The sequence below is a fragment of the Prinia subflava genome, chromosome 15 (assembly GCF_021018805.1).
Source record: "Prinia subflava isolate CZ2003 ecotype Zambia chromosome 15, Cam_Psub_1.2, whole genome shotgun sequence".
NCBI classification, from domain to species: domain Eukaryota; kingdom Metazoa; phylum Chordata; class Aves; order Passeriformes; family Cisticolidae; genus Prinia; species Prinia subflava.
Window position 1 is genome coordinate 4,564,315 of NC_086261.1, and position 21,026 is coordinate 4,585,340.

At 47.2% G+C, this 21,026-nt stretch overlaps 1 protein-coding gene and 1 long non-coding RNA gene across 11 annotated transcripts in view; one reads left to right on the forward strand and one right to left on the reverse strand.

The window, feature by feature from the left end:
- Positions 1–472: 472 nt before the first annotated feature.
- On the reverse strand, positions 473–14,041 carry NR2F2 (nuclear receptor subfamily 2 group F member 2). Of its 3 annotated transcripts, none has more exons than XM_063412618.1 (3): positions 13,630–14,041; positions 5,320–5,847; positions 473–2,134 (listed from the first exon to the last, which is right to left on the reverse strand). In XM_063412618.1, the coding sequence occupies exons 1-3, from the start codon at positions 13,670–13,672 to the stop codon at positions 1,860–1,862; spliced, it is 846 nt and encodes a 281-aa protein (XP_063268688.1). In that variant the 5' UTR covers positions 13,673–14,041; the 3' UTR covers positions 473–1,859. The 3 variants fall into 3 exon arrangements, with proteins under 3 accessions (XP_063268688.1, XP_063268686.1, XP_063268687.1); XM_063412616.1 differs by lacking the exon at positions 13,630–14,041 and adding an exon at positions 7,641–9,287 and having other exon boundaries at positions 5,320–5,868; XM_063412617.1 differs by lacking the exon at positions 13,630–14,041 and adding an exon at positions 7,641–8,256.
- The window catches only part of LOC134558603 (uncharacterized), a 33,986-nt gene continuing 25,706 nt past the window's right edge, over positions 12,747–21,026 (forward strand). For all 8 annotated transcript variants that reach the window (XR_010082381.1, XR_010082376.1, XR_010082374.1 and 5 more), the window contains exon 1: positions 12,747–12,962. This is a non-coding gene — a long non-coding RNA (uncharacterized LOC134558603). The remainder of the gene's footprint in view (positions 12,963–21,026) is intronic.

A 21,026-nucleotide genomic window follows, 5' to 3' on the forward strand; every position in this document is an offset into this window, starting at 1 on the left:
ACAACTGACCTATATTTACAATACTGCTATTACCTTGCTTGAATGATCTTGTGCGCGTATGTCAGACATTTACAAAAGATTTTTCGCCCCATTCTGATCATAAAATAGATACTGATCTCCAGATTTCTAATACTTTTTCACAACAATACCTTTCCTACGCAGGCACTTAAGTGTGACAAAAATAAGGGCCTTTTTTTTTTTTCCAGAAAATCCATTTTTAATTAACAGGAGGATTAGATGAATGGGGGTTGATGGTTTACCATTTCAGCATAGTACTTCCTAAAACCAGAGATAAACCACGAACTTAAGTCCTCCACCCCCATCCCGGAATTAAACAGGTAAATACACTACAATACATCTGCTACAAACTTACTGTGACAAGTAAACAAATCAATTGCCTATGGACTTAAATGACTGCAAACTATAGAGAAGTAATGTGGTTTCTGAAAGACATTTATGACAGCCAAACAAGTTTCAGATATCAAATAATATTTTAATTTCTGAATACTTTCAATTTTCCTTGGAATATAACACACAAAGACTCGACCAAACAGTTCAGTTATTATAACTTTTACAGTATACAGAAATGTTGCACTTAAAAAAAAAAAACCTTCAGTTTTTTTAAACACAAAACTGTAAACTCTAAGATACTGAATCAATCACGTTATCTATAAGTGCCAACAGTGTTATTTTGTCATGCTGATTTCAATGGTATTTTTTAAAAAGGGAAAATATCAACAATTATTATAATACAAAGGGCTTGCAAATATACAAACAGATAGAGGAGTTTAATAACAATTCATGATGAACTATGTGGAACCCAATTCAAATTACAAAAGTTCACTTTGCTTGTTTGCTTGGTTTTTTTTGTATTTTTTTTTTTTAAATCAAAACCGTAGTGTGTCTTGGACACAAAATCCTTCTACCTATAATAAATCCCCACAGTTCATTTTCTGTCCGAAATATCAAAAAACCTAGATTTGGGGGGAGTTGTATGACACGTGTGGTTCATTCGGGTCTATATAATTATAGCTCTCTCAGCTTCAAGCTAGATTTTGGGTCACCACCTTAAGTGCGCTTCCATCATTGTGTTGTTGAGGGTTTTTTTTTTTTTTCTCTTTTCCTTTCTTCCTATGATACTTTCGTGGACTCAGTTTTAATTCTTTCAGAACATATATTTTAAGGATACACAGTTTATTTTTTTTTTTTAAAGAAGCCAAGGTTATATCAAAAATTATTATAGAACCACAGAATAAACTGGTTTGAAACCAGAAAAATACAAAAAAGAACAGCTATAGGTACATAGACACATAGGACAATTAATAATTTGGAAAAAAAAGACTTACTTTCTTCCGTTCTGCTAATTTTCTCCAAATTTCCTTTAAATGCACTTTAAGCGAGATTTTTTAAAAAGTTTACCCCAAAAAGAAGAAAAAAAAAAGAAGAAAAAAGAAAAAAAGAAAAAGCCCACCATCGTTTCTTTTCTTCTTCTTTCCTTTTTTCTTTCCCTCTTTTTTATTTTTACAAAAAAAAATGATAAGTAGCAAGTTTTTTTTCTGAACGACACGGGAGTTTTTAATGCATTCTGTAAAAGTTCATTTGACAGTCTCTTTTTTTAATTCACAGTCCATTAATTTTTTCCTCTCTTCTCTCAGCAAACTTGTAACATCCTTTTACATCCTTTCTTAGCAGAAGGAAATTTAAGAAACAACCAGAACCCAAATGTCATTTGCTTTCCTTTCACTCTCATCTCCCTTCTCAATTTTGAAATTTATTTATTTTTTTTTTTAAATTTTGTCTTGTTGTGGTGTTTTGTTTTTTGTTGGTGTTTTTTTTTTTTTCTCTCTCTCTTGAATGTTTTATTGAATGGACATGTAAGGCCAGTTAAAACTGCTGCCAGACAGTAACATATCCCTGATTAGGGTTTCTATGGGGGTTTTACCTACCAAACGGACGAAAAACAATTGCTCTATGACAGAAGAGGAGACAGTGCGAAGGGAGGGGAGACGTAGTAATAGCTTCCCGAATCGTGTTGGCTGGTTGGGATACTGGCTCCTAACATACTCTTCCAAAGCACACTGTGACTTCTCCTGTAAACTTTCAACATGGGCTACATCAGAGAGACCACAGGCATCTAGAAGAAAGTGTATTAAAAAAAAAAAAAAAAAGAAAGAAAAGAAAAAAAAAAAAAAAGAAAGCAATCATCAGATTAAAAAGGTTTTGGTGGTTTGTGCTTTTTAATTTTTTTTTTTAATTTGATTTTTTTTTAAATGTCTGGGTGTAAGAGTCGGTTGTGCGCCATCACCTTGCCCCCCAGAGTTTAAGTGGGTTCTACCAAAAGGGACAATCTCTCTGTGCATGTGTGTGTGTGTGTTTGTATTTCTCTCTCTTCTAGAGGGTCTCCTTTAGGACTGAGCAGAGCTCCCAGAGTCGAGATTTCTAATGGCACGACAGACCTGAGGGGTTGGCCAGGAGGTGCTGGCCAAGCCTAATTTCATATATCTGTATTTTTTGGGGGAAAGGCTGGGGGGGCGGGGAAGGCTGGAGTCGAAAGGGGGGAAAGGGAGCCACAATTTCTCCACACCCCCCCTCCTTGGAAAATAATTGGGGAGAGCCTTACCCTATGAGGAGAAGGAACACTACTCATAGTGATAGAAATCATAATAATAATAAAAAACTGGCCCAGCCAAAGATAATGGCGCCCCGGATCCAGCAACAGATTCTCCCCCAAAGAAGACAACGCGTTTTTCTTCAGTCTTTGAAACTGATTTAAGTGGCCCTTTAAAACTGATCTTGTCAGTTTAGCCTATTCAGAGGCAGCCATGCAAACTGTGATCTCTCTGTTCATTTGAGCTGTTTCTTTTCCCCCCTCTTTTCTTTTCTCTTTCTTTCTTCCCCCCCCTCCACTCCCCCCTCTTTTTTTTTTCCTCTTCTTCTTCTTTTTAAACCTAAAGGCCCTTACAAGAAGAAAACTCCCTGATAGGGTCTGGACATTTTTTCTCTTCTTTTTTTTTTTCTTTTTTTTTTTTTTCCTGATACGCTAAAATACAATAAGTTCCCTTTAAATCAGAGACGTCTGTGCTGAAAGAGCACAGGTTGTGACCTGACCTCCCTGTGGCTTTCCTAGGCACAGGGCTAACACATGCATATTCTGCGAGTCATTAGAACCCAGATTTTTCCCCCCTCCCTCTTAAAAGAGGCTGCAGCAAACATTATATGCATCTATGTGCGTCTGCTTTACATCAGGGAGGGTTATTGGGGTGCTGCAGAAGCTGCAAGCATCACCCTATATTTTTTTGCATGCGGCTGTCTTCCCCAGAATCAGATAACAAGAAACGTTTATCTAGTTGGGAGGCAATTTACACGCCAGGCCTCCCATTTTGAAAATAGTCATAAATTAAACAGTTACGACAGGATCGGACGATTGTTTTCTCAGAAGGCTTAAAAAAAAAAAAAAAAAAAAAAAAAAAGTGATTTGGGAGAAAAGGCAGGATTGGAAATAAACTCCTTGGTGTGGGTGTGAGCTGGGCAGGGGCTGGGGAGGGATGTGAGCGTGTGTGGGATCCTCGCTGAGCGGCTGAGCGAGGGAGAGGAAAATGCATCCTGGAAAAATGATGGAAAAAATAAAATAAGCACCCCACGGACACCCCTTCCCACTCGGGATCCCTGGCTCCCTGTGGCTAGATGCGCCCTGCTCATTGATCACCTTAGGATTTAGCACGAGTAATTTGGGGTGGGGGGGAGGGAAAAAAAAAAAGGAGAAGTTTTTTATGTGTAAAGCAATAATATATAAAAGGAAGTTTAGGTCACGACCCAGAACCTGGACAAAGTCCAGAAAATGACTTCGTTCCCCAGACCCCCTTTAACACAACAAGGAACGGATTGTGAGCCCTTCTTTTCCCACATAAACTACATTTTTTTCCTGTTTCCTGATATCAGGCTTTAAAAAACTCTGATGAGTAATTATTTTGCAGGTCCTGCTTCCATTCATATGTTTATCGCGTGGCCACTTTCCCAAGCGTCCAAATGAGTTACAGGCGAAATAGATGTGTTTTTAAATTTAATCCCCAAACTTCGAGGGCTCCAGCACACTGGGTTGCCGGTGCAGCCTCAAAGTTAGTGATCTGAGATAACGTATTGCACAAATTAGCGAGCAGATTTTTTTTTTCTTCCCCTCAGAAGAAAAAAAAAAAAAATTTAGCCTCCAGAGTTAATATCAGGATTATTACTCACCCAGGTTAAACTCTAGTGCAAGCTAATTAGATTTCACAACGCACTCAATTATTGCTTTATAACTCATGCACTATTTCTAGGCAGCAAAAGTTGACACATATTTCCCCCCCCCTCCCCTCTTTGATTATCTAAGAAACACCTCGAGGTCTTTTCCTCGGGAGAGTCATGGTTGTGCCACCCCGGAATTACACTGCAGAGCGGCAGCTTCAGTCTCCTCTTACTTTTCCATACTATCCCTGTCTACTTATGGTAATGATCTTTTCGCACCCGCTACTCGCTCTGGACTATGCAGTTCCTGCTGGGTACAAATGCAAACTTTTCCCCTTAGCTTAAATGACACAGAACTGCTCACTGCCACATTCTGTTTAAATCAGAGACAGCTCTTTGCAAAGTTGATTTATTTTATTTTATGGGATGGCAGGGAACATATTTTAAACTCAGATTTGTGCATTTAACTTTTTTTTTTTTTTAATTCAATTTTTAATCCTGCAGGGCTTTTTTCCCTTCCTGGCTGCCCATAAAATGATCCTCTTTTTAAAGTGGTTTCACTGATAAGACGACTTGTATTTAACAACATCAAACAGATTTTGCTGCTGTTTGGATGCGTGTCATTAAATGCAACAACCCAGAGCTATACTGTTAAATAAAATATTATTTTCAATGGGAAGAGTGCAGTCTCTCGTGGAGAATGGGTGCCTCTTCCCGGGCCCCTTCTCTCCCAGTCCCCAAGCATTATTCAGCTACAGTTGGGGTGTATTTTGGGGCTGTCTGGTTTTTATTTTTTCTTTAAAAAAAAAAGTGTATGTGTGTGTATTTTATTTTTATTTCTATTTTTTTTTTTCTGATTTGCACTCCCTGGAAGATGGGATGCTCGGATCCGAGGCCCTGAAGGGGAGAGCACAGGGCACTGCTTCCTAAAAGGAAAAGAGACCGCGCCGGTTCTCGGGGGGCAGGGAGAGCGGATGGGGTGCAGGCAATAACACTTTGCAAGAGCAAACACTTCTCAAGGGGGGCCCGGGGAAGGAGAAAAAGAAAAAAAGAAAAAGAAAAAAAAAAAAGAAAAAGGAGCAAAGAAATGCCGCCTACCTGAGGTGAAGAGGACTATGGCCTTTAAACAGCTATATTCTGCAGAGTCGACATGCAATGCTTTCAGTTTTTCTACTTGCTCTTGGAAGATTCGTATGTGGTCCATAAAGGCGACCACTCGGTCAGCAGACATTGGCGAAGCGTGGAGGCCAGCAGCTGCCAGGAGAGGAGCTACGTGGAGGGGCATGGAGCACTGGGCAGCGTTGAGGACAAACAACTCGCTCCAGGTCAGCCTCAGGAGGGCCACCTGGTCTGTGATCTGGAGGTCTGGGAAGAAGGGGATATTCCTGGCCCACTCCACCGCGCTGAAGAGCATCCTAGCTGCCAGTTCACAAATGTTCTCGATGCCCATGATGTTGTTGGGTTGCATGCACTGACTGCCAAAGCGGGAGGTGGGGTAGGGCTCTGCTCTCAGAAGAAGGGAGATATATCCGGATAGGTAGGAATGGCAGTTGAGAGGGTCCCCATTTGTCAAGGCGAACTGACCATGAGTTGGCTGTGTGGGTGGCATTCTGCCCCTCTGGACCGCTGCAGTAAATAGAGAAGAAACTACAGCTATTAATATCTGAATTGCGACCATCGGTTCAAATACAGCCTGCTTTGTGTGCTTGTGCGTGCCTGTGTGACCCCGGGCCCGGCCAGCTTCAGGGGGAACATGCATTTTCCCAGGCACAGTTCAGCCCCAGCCCCGCTCCAAGGCTCCGCAGTTCTCGGGTCAAGTCAAAGCAACAATAAAAGCTGAGGGACGCTGTGGGCTCGGCCAGGGCTGCTGCGGGAGCCCGGCTCCTCACTTCCCAAAACACACCACAGTCCGGTTATACCCCCCTCCCCTCCACCGCCACCCCCTCCTTCAAGAGATGCAGGACACGTCTTTGTGTGTTTTTTCTCCATTACACCTAAAACAGCTCATTGATTTGAGGCTGGGGGAGCGGGATGGGGAGGGAGGAGGGGAGAAGGAAGAAACACTTCAGTTCGAAATCCCCGGCTCTGGTCCCACACGCGTTTCTCGCCCACTGAATATATTGTTGCTGCTGGTATTATATATCCCCCTGTCTCGTAAAAAATACCAAAGGAGGCAAAATCACCCCACAACATCCCCGGCAGGTCCCCTGGTGAGGCTGAGGGCATTATCCAAAGGCACCTTCCCCCGCTGCCCATGGAAAGTGGGCCTTTCATTTTGTTAATAAATTTACACGGTGACAGCGAGAGAAAAAGGAGAGAGAAAAAGGGCTCAGAGGCAGAGAGACGACAAGAAGGGAGAAAGCCTAAAAATGTGCTTGATTTATATTTGTTATCGCCTGTATTCCAAGGTTAGTTACTCTTGCAGAAACACAAAGAGAGGAGCCCGGCGAGTCCCAAGCCCCCTCACCCTTAACCTACATAGCAGCGTCCAGACACAGAGCACGCACTGGAAAACTGCAGGCTCACATTTCCCGTCTAATTTTATATCACAAAGACTCCACTTGCAGAGATCCGAGCACCCCACACTTACTTCTGGACTGCTCCTTACACCCCCCACCCCATCCCTTCTACCCCTTCCTGCCTCTCCCGGAGGAACAAGAAAATAAGAGGAAGAAGCGAAAAGTGAGGTAATAACAACCAGGAAAGGCAGGCACTCGGCAGTGTGTACATACACACACACACGCGTGGAGATGTGTGTGTGTATATATATTTTTAAAGGAGGAAAAATCCGGCTGGGAATCCACAGTGGAGTGCTGTAGAGCCTCGGTAGGGTGAGTCCCATTGTAATAGTAATTTGAACCGCCTGTGTAAAATTGCAATCTAAGGCAGGGTGCTGGAGGATATATATATGTGTGTGTGTGTGTATCTCGGGAGGCTCCGTGTGTGTGTGTACACACACTCACAGACACACACACACAGGGCTGCTCGGGGGACGGGGGCTAAGGCTGAGCATGCAGGAGGAAGCACGAAGGAAAAGTAACCACACGTCAGAATCATCATCTCGCTCCTAAGCAGCGTGAAACTAAAAATCCACTTTCAATAAACCTCCATCAGCAAAATCAAAACAAACACAAATCAATTACGAGTGCAGGAGAAAGCATGCGAGAGCCCCTGCCTCCCTGCCCACCCTCCCCAACACCGCTTTCTTTCATTACGAGAAAGTTTCTGGCTGGTTTATTCGAGGGGGGTGGGTGGGGGGGAGGAGAGGTTCTGGTTGGGTTTGGGGTTTGGAAAGGAAGGTTAAAAATACTAAGAGTAATTATATATATTATTTAAAAATAATAAAAAAAGAAAAACCAAACAAACCCCAAAACGCAGCGAGTGTAAAAAAAATTGCAAAACAAATGAAATCCCAATACCTTCCCGTCTCATGCCAACTTTGAGGCATTTTTTGAGGCGGCAGTACTGACACTGATTGCGGTGGTGCTGGTCAATGGGACAGTTCCTGTTGGCACGACAAGTGTAGCTGAGATTCCTCCTTACACTCCGCTTGAAGAAACTCTTGCAACCCTCGCAGGTAAACTGGCCATAATGTTTGCCACTAGACTTGTCCCCACAAACCACACATTCAATGTGCTGCTGCTGCTGCTGCTTGTCTCCTTGGTTCTGCTGGCTCGGCGGGTTGGTCTGGGCTGGCGTACTGGGAGGGCCCCCGGGCCCCGGGGTCTGTGGGGTGTGCGGGGCCCCGGCCGGGGGTCCCTGCACCGGCGGGGCTTGCGAAGGCTGCGTTCCCTGAGCTCCGGGCACATCGTCCTGGGGGTCTCGCCACGCACCGACTACCATTGCCATATCTATTGGACACCGTTGCCAAACTTCCTGTTCCCCCTTTATTTTCAAAGTTTGTTTGCTTTGCTTTTCAGATCAGCTTTGCAGCAGTCTTTTTATTTTTTTGTCCTCCCCTCTCTCTCTCTCTCTCTCTTTCCCTCTCTCTCTTTTGTTGTTTTGCCTTTTTTTTTTTTTTTTTTTTTTTTTTTTCAGGAGGGTCGGGGTGGGGGGGATCTCCCGGTACCGGCGAAGGTGCAGAAGCACGGGGCGATGGAGGTGTGTGTGCGGGGGGGGCGAGGTGCGAGTCGATTGTCTGGGCTCCAGGAGAGCAAAGTAAAGGGGTGGTGGGGGTGGGGGAGAGAGGGGGAGAGAGAGAGAGAGAGAGAGGAGAAAAAAAAAAATCTCTTCAAAGATCTCCCTCTCTCTCTCTTAGAGCTGATCTGCAGCAGAGTAGTTGAAGGAGGAGAGGCGGGTGTCTGGGGGCCAGGTCCAGGGAAGCTCGCAGTCAGCCATTCAGGAAAGCCATCAAAATAAGAATGAATAAAAGGTTAAAGATTACACACACAGCGGAAAAAAACACGCACAGCGGAGGAGACTCTTCTCGGCGCGGAGAGCGGTCGGTCTCGCCGTAGTTTTTGGAAGTCCAGCTTGCAGCAGCAACATCAACTGCGATCGCTTTGTTTTTGTGGGCTTTTTTTTTCCTCCTCCTCCTCTTTCCTCCTCTCTCTCTGCTCTGTCTCTCCTCCCTCCTTCGCTCGCTTTAATTCTTCCTCTCCGCCGCTCCGCCCGGCCGCTGCGCTCTTGCTCTCACTCGCTCCCTCTTTTGGGCTCGGGGGTGTGGGGGGGCTGTTGGCTTTTTTTTTTTTTCCTCCTCCTCCTCGCTCTCTCTTTTTTTTTTTTTTGTTTTATAAAAAAATTCTTATTATCGTTACGATTACGATTATTATGAATTATTATTATGATTGTTTATTTGTTCCTCCTCCTCCTCTCGGGCGCCGCCGCTCTGCTCCGCTCTGCCCCGCTCCGCCGGTTCGCCGCTCCCGCCGCGCCGCGTCCCCGCCGCCGCTCCCGCTCCCGCCGCCGCTCGGGTGCTGCTGCCGCCGCTCCCGCCGCCGCCGCTCCCGCCGCCGCTGCCGCCGCCGCCGCGCTGCCTTATGCTGCTTCTGCCGCCTCGCAAGTGGGCTCTCGCCTCCGCGCCGCCGGTGCTCACGGCGCGGGCAGGGGGAGGGGGGCCGCGGGGCGGGGGGGAGGGAAGGAGTCAACTCGCCAGCGCAGCAGCGCCCAGCCAGCCAGGATGATAAAAGAGGGGAGCGGGAGGAGGAGGAGGAGGAGGAGGAGGAGGAGGAGGAGGAGAGGAGGAGGAGGAGGAGGAGGAGGAGGAGGGAGAGAGAGAGAGAGAGAGAGAGAGGGAAGGATCATAACCCAGCGCGCAGCATCGCTCCTCAGCCGGGGAGGGAGGGAGGAGGGGAAAAAAAAATCACCACGGGGAGAGCGCGCCAGCGCTTCCCCCCCCCCCCCCGCCCCAAAATAAAAAAGAAGCAGGGGCTCCCCCCCCGCTCCCCTCCCCTCGCGGCGACGGGGAGGGGCGGCGCGGGGCGGGGCGGGCGGGCGGTGCGGGCGGCGTGTGGGCCGAGGAGCGGCGAGCGCGCTCCCCGCCGGCCGCTCGCCCCGCTGGCGGGAGAGTGAACTTTGACACGGCTGCTGCAACTCAGCGCGCGTCGCCATGGCGACCGCGCGCCTTATAAGGCAACCGGGCCGGCGCCTGACTGGCCGGGCGCGCGCGCCCCGCCCCCCGGCCCTCATTGGGCCGCGCCGCCCTTGCGCTGCCCGCCATGGCCGCCGCCGCCGCCCGCGCGGTCCTAGCGCCGCCCGCCGCCCCGCGCCCGCCGCCCCGCGCCCTCCCGCCCCGCCGGGGCCAGGGGTTAAGGCGAGCCCGGCGTGCGGAGCGCGGCGCCGCCGCCGCCTCACCTGGGGCTGCCCGCCGGGGCGCGGCCTCGGGGGTCGGAGGGGGGCGGCGGGTGCAAAGAGGGAAGCAGGCGCTAAAGCGAGGTAAAAACTCCACGGAATAAAGTGAAGCCGAGCCCCGGCGCTGCTGCCGCGGAGAAGGGGCGGCCGCGGGTTCCCCCGAAAGCGCTCGGGGAGAGCAGTGCGGGCTGGAGCTCGCCGGGGTGGGGGTCTCACGGCTGAGCCTCCCCAGTCCCGCTCCGGGCACCTGCCCCGTGTGCTGCCGCCCGCGGAGCTGAGCCGTGCCCCGGCCGCCCGCGGAGCCGCGCCGAGCCCGGCCGGGCTGCGCTGAGCCGCGCCGAGCCGAGCCGCGCCGAGCCGAGCATGCCCGCGCCCGGCGCTCCGGGACCGGCCGCTCGCACTGCCCGGCCCCGGCGGGGCGCGGGGGCTCCGCCGCTCCGCCCGACCGCTCCTCGTTCCCGCTCGCCCCGGAGCGAGGGGACCGCGGCTCCGCTCCAGACAGCAGCGAAGCCCGGCACGGTGCTCCGCAGAGCGTGACAGCCGTGCCTTCCGCACGGCATCGCCACGGCGGGGCTCGTCTCAGCCCCTTTAACTTTATTTCGGGCTTTTGCGGGTTCGGGGGTTTCATGACCACTCGTACCCCGGCACTGTAACACCGCCTCCGTGCTGTACCACGAGCAGGTAACAGAGCTAAGCACGGGGCCGTGTTTATTTCCCGCTGAATAGAGCTACCGGCCAGCGGAGCGGGGACTCGAGTCCGTCTCCCAGTGAAAATGGCCAAAAGACACTCGAACAAGCGAAGGGACGGAGAGATAAAATAGAAAACATGTTAACATAGACAGATAAATGCCCTGCCGGACCATTCCTCCTCTGCGAACACACGCGACCGTGAACGCTCCCATCCCAGCCGGTCACCAGGCACGGCCGCGGGGACACAGACCTGGGCAGCAGCCTGTGAGGGATTCAGTGCCCCTCACCTCCTCACACACACTTTTTCATGCTGCCACATGCCCACACACTTCTGCCGCAGAAATAATACGTGTGGCTAAAGCCGCAGGTGCGGAGATGGTTGGAAAGTTGTAAAAAGCACCTCGACTTGAGGCTGTCCTGCCTGGAAACCTGGTGTGTTCAGACCCCACGGGCGAAGATGTTTTTGCCACTCAATTTTAAAGACGAGGGTGCAGACTCCCATTGATCTGCACGGAGCAAAAAATAACCTTTACCCGAAAGAGTGACCAAGAGAGACTGGGAAGACAGAGAGGGGGAAAGGAATCTTTCCTGGTTAAAATGTGGGGAACTGCCTTATGATTTCCAAACAACCCAGAGCTGAGGAGGTCACCTTTTGGGAAGGGTAGGAGAAGGTGGGGGTTCAAAATGCAGGATAGTCACAGATTGTTGCTGATGTTGAATTTCCTGAGGAAAAACATAAAAGCCAAAACCCAAACCACAACCCAACACCAACCTTTCCTGCCTCGAATCTGACAAAGTAAACAGGATTAATTCACCATATGAAAAAACATACACGCCGTTCTAACAAATGCAGAAATCAGAAGGGAAAGCGGTTTTAACAGGACGTACAATATTAATAGTTTGAACGTATGATCGTAAAAATGAAAAACCATTGATATACGCTTAAAAGCCGCCGTATACGCTGATTGCTCAAGCATTAATGAAGAATGCCCCAGATTAACTATTTGCTCTTCGAGGGATGCAGCGATATAACTATCTATTAGCACCATTAGATGCTTTGCTATTTATTTGAAAACACCCCTGCGAGTGGGTTGAGACAGAGGAGATGAATGTAAAAATGAACTGCAGCTAATTTCGCTAAATAATCCTCGAAACCTGAGCGCCTCGCAAGGAAGGGGGAGATTCTCCACTGTCCTTCTCCGAGGCTAATGACAATAGAAATGCTCTGGTTTAAAAGTGAGACCGTGTTGGTTTTCCAAATAAACAAACGCATCCTTCCTGCCACTTTACTGCAGATGTAAATTTATTTTAATGAGAGGGAGTGGAAGGATTTATTTTGCTAAAATAGAGTTAGGGATAGAGCCGGTGTAAATCTTTAGGTTTCAGAAAGAGAGGAGAAAGGAGGGGGAAGCTGCTTTCCTGGCAGAAAGCTGCCTAACAGTCCTCTAATTCTTTCTAGATTAAATCGCAATATGAATACAGCATCGAACAAATACCGAGTTTCGCTGTGAACTCAGTGGAAAGCAGTTACGTCTAACAGAATTCAATGAATTCCTCTTCTCCCTCAATGTAGTATGTGTGTGTTTTTCTCTTCCACCACACTGAAGTTCCATGAATAGGGAAAGTGGCTCCTATTGTGTGCCTCTGAACTTCCAAGTCAATGCAATTTTTAACCACTGGCTTGTGGTACTTTGAAAATCACCAGGGGCTGTCAGAGTTGGGTCCTCTGAAAAATTTACAGTGCTAAATCAGAGCATATGCTGTGAGAGAGGAAAAAAAATTGCTTAAGATTGGAGCAAGTACAGTATCTGGCTGCCCCCTAGTGTAAGTCTCTTATCTGCCTAAAATTCAACTTTAAAAGAAAAGGATCTCTTAAAGGGAAACGACTTTTGGCTCACGTATGCATACGAGAATGAAACTTCTGTACATTTTAATCTGATTAATTCCTAAGGATTGAAAATTAATTGGCTTGGGCACTCCTAGACCGGACTATAAGATTTCTGCATCAGGGTTTCTGCGAGAGCTGTGCCGAATAGGTATTTTTAAGGGATAGTGATAAGGGGTTGGGGGGGGGGGAATCCTGTTTTGTGATTTTTTTTTTTTTAAACGAGGATCCGTGCCTCCCTTGCTGTTGTCAGAGCAAAACACTTCTGCTGCCTAAAGTCAGATCTACGTCTTTTGCAATAACACTTAAAAAAAAAAAAAAAGGATAAATAATTGCCTTAAAGCCTCAGCCGAACTGCCAACCACACCTTCGGATGGTGAGTATATTCCAGCTTCTTTCCATTGTACTTGCTTAACCAGGGAAGGGACCGGAGGGGGAGAGGGGATCTCGGCGCTCTACCTTCACCACCGACCTTTTTTTTTTTTTTTAATTATTATTATTATTATTATTATTATTATTTTCCTTCTCCCCACCCAAATAAACGCTGCCAGCTGCACACGGCGACGCGATCGCGGGCAGTTTAATACCTATCACTTAAAGTTAAGAGCCCCGTCCTGCCCTCCCACCCTCCGGAGCGGGTCTGTCCGCGCTCCCCCCGAGCAGCCCCGGCGCCGGGCAGGGGCGGCAGCTCCCGGCCGCTGCTCCCGGGGAAATGACTCGGAGGCGCTTCGCCTCGGACCTGGAAGCCGGGTCCGCTCCTTGGGTTTGTTCGCTTGTTTGTTTGTTTGCTGCTTTGCTTTATTTAGCTAAAGGACGTGCTAACTGATGGTGCTGCAATTACACATACTTGGGTCTGCCCCCCTCCCCTCTTCCCCTCCTTAGAGCAACCCACGTAACCTTAGAAACGATCGTTTAAGACGCACGTTAGCTAACATTTGCTTTTTTGGATTTTTTGTTTTCCTTAAAAGAGAAACACAAGAATCACAACACATTGCCCGAAAAAAGTGTCAAAGAAGAAGAAAAAAAACTATAAGTAAACATACCAAAACCATATTTGCCTTGTTCAAGGTCCCAAATCGCTTGCATCTTCCTTTTTCTACCTCTCCTTTAGTTTGGCAGGTGAAACAAACAAATAAAAAAAAAATCAGACCGCTGTTTGCCCCCCAGAAAGATGTGCGTTGGGTAATTAAAGAGAAGTCTCCTTCTTGGTGTTTATCTAAGCGATTGTGCAAACTGATTAAAAAAAAAAAAAAAAAAAAAAAGAGAGAGCAAAAAAAAAAAAAAGTAAAGTTACAGCCTTCAGGGGGGGAAAAAAAGGAAGCAAGGTGAAGGGAATAGATTTCCCACAACCTAAAGGGAAGTGCTTTCGATGTATTATTAGCGATCAGCCTTGGGAGAGAGAGGAAAAAAAAGCACCCTGAACACACTCTAACTTTACACAGACAAGATTTCAGGGGGGGCTTTGTACACAGCTGCTTAGGAATGTGCGCCTTGCCTTTAAGAAAAAATCCCCAAGCCCAAGGTAGGAGATGTCTTTGAGTGATCCTTGTCTCATTTCATTCCTTAGAAGGAAGAGCGTCTCGCTACACCTTGTTTGGAGCTGGAAAGGCGAGACTTAAAAAAAAAAAAAAAAAAAAGAAAAAAGAAAAAGAAAAGAAAAAAAAAGGGAAAAATATTCACAACCCACCCTTCCAATTGGGGAGAAAAAAAAAATAAGAGAGGGAAATCTCCTAAGTTAATGACTGTGGGGGTAGGATGGATGCGACTGATTTCAGCCCCCCCTCCCCCCCTTTCCTACCTCCCCCCTCCCCGGCAGGAAAAAAAAAAAAAAACGAAAAGGAGAAAAAAAAGCCAACCGCAAACAACTACAGGCTGGACTATCAACACATGCACCGAAGGGGAAAAAATATATAGTGTCCTGTGTAGGGTCGGCAGGGAACGCAAGCACACGCTAAAGCAAGTTGGGAAAGAATCCGAGCTAATCAGCAATCTCTTTCTCTCTCTCTCCTTCTCTCCCTCTCCCCCCCTCTCTCTCTCTCACTGCCCCTGAGATCCCAGCTCGAAAGAGGTACTCCACATTTTTTCATTACCAAAAATCCGTTGCAATAATCATTTGTTGCTAATTGAAACCCTTGGAGACATTTTTTCCCCACCCCCTTCACAAACATGGCAACTTTTAGTCATGGGAAGCACGTTTAGTTTTATTTTATTAAAAAAAAATACGGTTAGGAAAAGGCTGAATCTTTCACCCACGAGAAATATCAGCGAGTCAGCCCCCTTCCCCGGGATGGGAGGGGGGAGTGGGGGGAACGGGACCCCGGTACAGTGAGGGCTTGGGAAAATTTGGAATACATTATACCGCATTTGGCAGGAGAATACTCTCCAACTAATGGATTCCTGCTCCTTTTTGTGTGTGTGTGTGTATCAGTGTGGGGGGTTTCTGGAAAGAGGGGTGGTGGTCGTGGTGGTGGGGAGCCGAGCTTTTATTTTAAGAAACTGTTAGGGTAGGGAGTGTGTCATACTTGACAAATGGAACAAACGCTCTTCCATTTCTTGCTTGTCCTTGCCTTAAAACAGGAATTAAGTTAACCACAGTGCTGCATGTTAATTGCATGTTTACTGGGCTAATGAAAATTACAAAAGGGTTTTGCCACCTCGATCGGTGATGAAAAAGTATGAAGGCGATTGTCATTGCAGCCTTCGGGGAGGGCCCGGGGGGTGGGGGGGAAGGACCGGGCACGAACAATATTGATCAGAAGAAGGATAAATCTTTTAACTGCTTGTTAATACCATAAATATGGTCTACACAAGTTTCCACTCTTGTTAAGTCTAATCAGTACATGGAAGATGGAGACATAGCCCACTTGAATGAATTTTTATTATTGCCAGAGGGGTACTTGCATCTGTGGGCTCCCTCCCCTCCTCAATTTGAGCACCCCCCCGCCCCCCCTTCCAAAAACACCTCTGGCAGAGGGGGATCGTGAAGGTGTGCAGAAAGCACAGGGGACAAATCCAAGCTTTTTATCCCTTCTTCATTTTTCCAAATGATTTTTTTTTTTTTTTTGGTAAAGCTGAACTGGTCATGGTGGAGAAAGCCTAAAGGGGGGAGCCCCCTGCCCGAGCCCCCCCTTATTCCCCCCCCACCCCTTTTATTCTTGGGATCTCTGGATGAAAGGCTGACCCAGTAATTCAGTTTGATGATAACCATTTTCATGCTTGAAAACAATCTGCCAAATTAAACCTAAATGGAAAGAGCAGTGGGAAAGGTAGTGAGAGCAGGGCATTTTGAAATCCCCACCACTTCTCCGAAAGGGATTGTTTGGCCAAAGGAGGAGGGAAAGGCAATTAAATAGACTAAAGATGATTTAAATCCCAACCAAAAATAATTCCAGGGAGAAGTTTGCCCCCTCCGGTGTTGCCCAGCCCTGGATTTGAAAACTTTGGCCCAACTTGTGGCAATAGCTACAACTTTGCTCCGCAGGGGTCAGAGGTGAGGGCTATTTTAACCCTAAAAGCCTGCGAGTGACCAAGGTTGCGGCTGGGCTCGCAGCACTAATAGCCATAATTACCTCCTCCCCTTCCAGGGACATTCCTCGCAGCAGCAGCGTTAGACCCCAAATTGAAGAAAATCCTGGAGTTGAACATATCTTCGGGGGTAAATAACAGCAATATGAAGGAATTTCAGAGCTCTCCCTTTTGCTTGGGGGGATTGAAGCTTTTTTTCCTTTTTTTCCCCTCTTTTTTTCCTTTTTTCCTCCTTTCCCCCCCCGCTCCCCCCCCCCTTGCCAGCATTCCCAAGGCGCTGGGTCTTTGTCTTAGAAGGAATGGAGTGTCTGAATGGTGTGAAAGGGACAGAGAGGGTTGCTTCAAATCGATTTTACTTGTCCTCTCTGTCTTTTCGGATCAACGCCCTTCAATGGACACATAGGTGCTCTTTCAACCAAAAACTTGTGCAACATTTTCTGCCTGTATTGGTGCTAAATACAATAAATGCTGGGCAGATTTTTTTTTCTTTCTTTCCAAAGCAGAAAGCACCCTAATTAAATTGTTTTATATGGACAGTCAAGACAGACCAATTAAGTATGCATTAGTATAAAGATATATTCGAGAGATAAGCGCTCTATAGGAGCCCTGTCTAGGCAAGGTGTGGAAAGTGTCCTCTCGAAGAGAGGCTGTGAGCAGGGTTTCATATGGATTTTTTCCCCTCCATTGCCTCCTATACTCGAGTAACGGGCTGAATAAGTTAGCGAAAAGCCATTAGTGAAAGTGGTTTCTAAACAAAGTTAACAGGTGGATGTAGCTGGTTTTACATTTGAATAACAGTCGCACATCTGTAATACACAGCCCTGGATTTATGCAGCGCCTGGGCAGGCGATGCCCATTCGCAGAGATCAACGCCTTCCACCCAGAGCTGAGGTGCAAACGCACACGCACGGCAATGAAAGAAATAATAAAAGAAATATCTGGGCACCTCTGTGGGCTGCAGGACGGGGTGTGAGTGAGCACACACAGACCATGCAGATGTAACTGTGTAGCCATTGTGTGGAGGCACCCAGGCTGCAGCAGACAGGCACCCACGCAGCAGGCACTGCATCTCTCGGGGCACAGCACGCTCCTGGGGTGATGGCAAGGGGAGGCACTGGCTCTCCCAGGATAAAACACACACATACACACGCGAACTTCTCTTGCTGCCCATTTTATCACTCTGGAAAAGCTCTCGTTATGGTTAACCACAGGAAACGGGCTTTAAGCTCTTCTCCATTTCCATTATTATTATTGTTATTTTATTTCTTCCCTGCAGATTTTCCACGTCGTTCAAAAAAATCCATCCCAAAGAAAAAAAAACCAGACAAACAAACAAACAAAAAACCTCTGAGCCCCCAGCCCTGCTTCAGCCTGGTCCTGGGGCAGGCAGAGCGGCGGGATGCGGCGGGGAGGAGGGGGGAGGTGGGCTGGAAGTTGCTGGGGCACCCTGCATCCCTGGACACATCGTTCGCACCCGCTGGGGCTGAGCTGTGGGAGCGAGCCCTGTGCCCGAGGATGCTGCAGGGTGCGAGCGGGGAATCGCCCTTCTGCCGTGCCACTGCACCGCAGAGAGCGGATCCACCGGAGGGGTCGGGGAGCAGGGACCGAGGGGTTCAGGGATGCAGGATGCGGGGCGGGGGCTGCCCGCTTCCATCCCCATCTTCCAGCAGCGCCCTGCGTGTGCCAGCCCATCCCAGGGATAAGGGAGACGGGGACGAATAAAGCCATTCCTCGCTTAGGTGCTTTAATGGCACGGTAAACAGGTTAGAGACAGACGGGTTTAAAAGACTCAGTTTTTCTTTATTGGTCACCTTCGAAGATAAATCATAACAGACGGTATGGGGGGCAAAGAATTCATCTAAAGGAGATCTCAGCAAGTCACTACCCGGACAATAGTCCACCTCCTGTTGGGTTGCGTATTGATCAGGAGAGGAGCTGAGGATGTCGCCACACTAAATATTTACTGATCACACACAAATAGCCGCGACTTGAACGATTTTCTCCTGTGAGGAGAGCAGAGAGAGAAGGGTAAATCATTTTATTAGTGTGTATAAAGCAAAGAGCACACTCTGGCTTGGAGTGTTTTAAAATGTGTCTTCAGCTGGATGAAAAGAGTTAGGGAAATCGATATGGAGTGATTAGACGAACCAGTCGTGTCAAAGAGAGAGGCTGTGAATTTCATGGATTTGGTTATACCAGGAGGGGGAAAATATACCGAGAGATTAAAGGGAGGAACCCATTGTAGCAGAGCCAATGAAAAAATAATATCTAATCAGAGCCGGCAAAGGTAGGGACGGGATAAGACCCACATTTCTAAAGAATCACATCAGCTGGAGAGGGATCAGGGACACAGATGAAAGAGGCAAACGGGGGGAGAGCTGGAGAGTAGGAGCCCAGAAATGCTACAGAGCAAATCCAGGAGAGGCAGGGAAAAGTCGCCTCTGTGGAGCAAAGCTGAGATACCACGAAAATGGGGACAAAAGGCTCAGGAGCGAGGGAGAGGGCTGGAGCAATCGGGCGCCTGCCTTGGAGGTGAAGTTGAGGGGTCCCCAGCCCGTGTGCCCTCCAGGCAGAGAGGGCTCTGACAGCAGAAGCGAGGGCACATCCAGCTCCCATCCGAGGGGCTTAAATCCTTCTCCTACAAGTTTGTTCTCCCCTCTCCTTCCCGCCCCCCTCCCTCCCCACAAGCAAATGTGGTGAGTAAAATGGATTTTAGCGTTTAACCACCTCATTTTATCCACGTAATGACAAGGCTCGTAATATGTAATCTACAGATTACTGCCATTCGAGGGTGACCACAAGTGGCATAAAAAAAAAATTAAAAAAAAAATAAATTCAGCATTTCTGCAAATGACAAAACGGCTAAACCCAACCTTTGCTTTAAGTGTTGAAGCTGGGGAGTTTCTGCTGCAGGATTTTATCGGTCGTAGGGAGCAATTTAGCCGTGGCTTAGGTACAGCCCTGAGGTGTCTCGGCGGATTAAAGAAAACTTTACTGAAGACAAGCAAATATCTGAGTGTCAAAGGGCTGAAAGATGGGAATAGGGCAGGGCTCTGCCATGCGTTAAAATACGTTCTTTGGGGATGCTGGGGATTATTATTATTATTATTTTGCCTCGAATCCGTGATGTTCGGCCCGTGTTCACGTGCTACCTTCTCTCCGCGTATTTTTCTTTAGCAGAAAATAGGATGCGACTGCAGAGAACTAAGTCAAAGAAGCGAGAGAAAGTTTGAACCGCACTTTAAATGACGCTGATTGCTGGGAGGGAGGAAAGGCATCTCAAGCTAGGAACCGAGGAGTAAAACTGATGTGAAAACAGCTTTTCACTTCTCCTCCGAGTGCTAATTTTGCTACTGTAAACAAACACTGAAGTTAGAAACAGCTGCAAATAGCCTGCCGGGCACCCAGGGTTCAGGGACCGGAGGGGGTTGACTTTTGTTCATGTCTCAGGCTGAATTTTCCCCCAGCTTTGCTTTTTAATTTATTTTTTAATATTTTTTTTATTTACCCCGAAATCAGGGGCTGATGCTGCTTTCAGTTGTGGAGAAGGGACAAAAAGCAGAGGCGTACTAGGAGCATTTCGTGTGAGCCTGTGGAGTGCAGGCAGCTCGGCTGGATCACCAGTGCAACAGGAAACCTCGGGACAGACCCAGCCTAATTAACAGTTTTCCATAGCTGAAGCGATTTTTAAGAATCCCAGTGGATTAGCCCAATATGTTCAGGTGTGAGGCTACGAGGGCCTATAACTCCTTTCACTATAATCTTATAACCTCCTTACCTAATTCCTTAGATTGCAGATAGGAAGAGTCTGACCCTGGAGGTCGTAAAGAGCTGGGTTTCATTAACCCTTCCCTCCCCGGCGCCGCTCCAAGGTTAACTGCGCCGGGCTGTGTGCTCGGGGGAGCGAGGGAGGGCGGCCGGGAGAAAGGGATTTGCGAGAGGGGTCGATCCGACGGGAGGGCAAAGCTTAAAATGATTTCTGCTCCCTTCATTCCCTTCCTTCAGCCAAAGGAAATATGGAAATAGGGAACTTTTCTCCTGCCCGTGCATCCGGAGGTGCATAAATGTGCGGATGTTTGTGAGGCAATTCATCCCCTTTACACCATTTCATTATTGTTTATTATTTTTAAAATTATTATTTTTTTTAATAATGGAGGAAATGAAACATTCTAGAACCATCAGCAAAAAGCAAAGCCATCTCCATCTTCAGGACCAGCACCAATCTCTTGAGCTTCTTGTCCACAGTAGAGCTGTAATCTTTAAAGGAAAAAAAAAAAAATCTAGAAAATCTTCTCAGACTGTATTTGCCTGGGAACACACCTGGTTTATATTTTAATAGGTAGTTACATTGTATTGATTCAGGGTACATCATTGATGTTGAAAGTTAATAACTCTCAAATTATATCTATCTGCCTACATACATAATTGCATACACAGTATAACACTGGAGGAATTTGCATTTTGCAGCACATTCTTTGTTCTTAAATCTTTTAACACACTGAGTTGTTCCTTTGAAGAAAATGTTATTGAACCACATGTTTAAGGAAAAGATGCTTCTAAACTATATGTTTAAGCAATGAAATTGTTGAGTGAAATACAGATTTCTTTGTATCTCACACAAACCTTGCCACACGCCAATCTTAACCTACACATCGAACTGCCTTTTTTTTTTTTTCTTTTTTCTTTTTTTCTTTTTTTTCCCTCCCAGTTAGAAGGCAGAAATATGTGAACTGCTGAGAGAGGTGGGTACTTTTTGGTAAGTATGTTTAGATATGATCTTCAGATACATTTATTGTACTTTCAAATTCTTGGGATACTAATTGAGCTGGCAAACAATATCCCAGCTGAATGTCTCAGCTTCTTCCCCATTTAACAGGCTTTAATGTAGAAGTATATTGTAGCCATCCTTCTACTA

What these genes read in the sequence shown, in the direction of transcription:
- NR2F2 (XM_063412616.1), bottom strand. Translation starts at nt 8,070, where the DNA reads ATGGCAATGGTAGTCGGTGCGTGGCGAGACCCCCAGGACGATGTGCCC. An exon ending in AGTTGGCATGAGACGGGAAG is followed by an intron (nt 5,869 to 7,640) that starts GTATTGGGATTT and finishes TAATAGCTGTAG; the next exon opens with TTTCTTCTCTATTTACTGCA. An exon ending in CATAGTCCTCTTCACCTCAG is followed by an intron (nt 2,135 to 5,319) that starts GTAGGCGGCATT and finishes ACTTTCTTCTAG; the next exon opens with ATGCCTGTGGTCTCTCTGAT.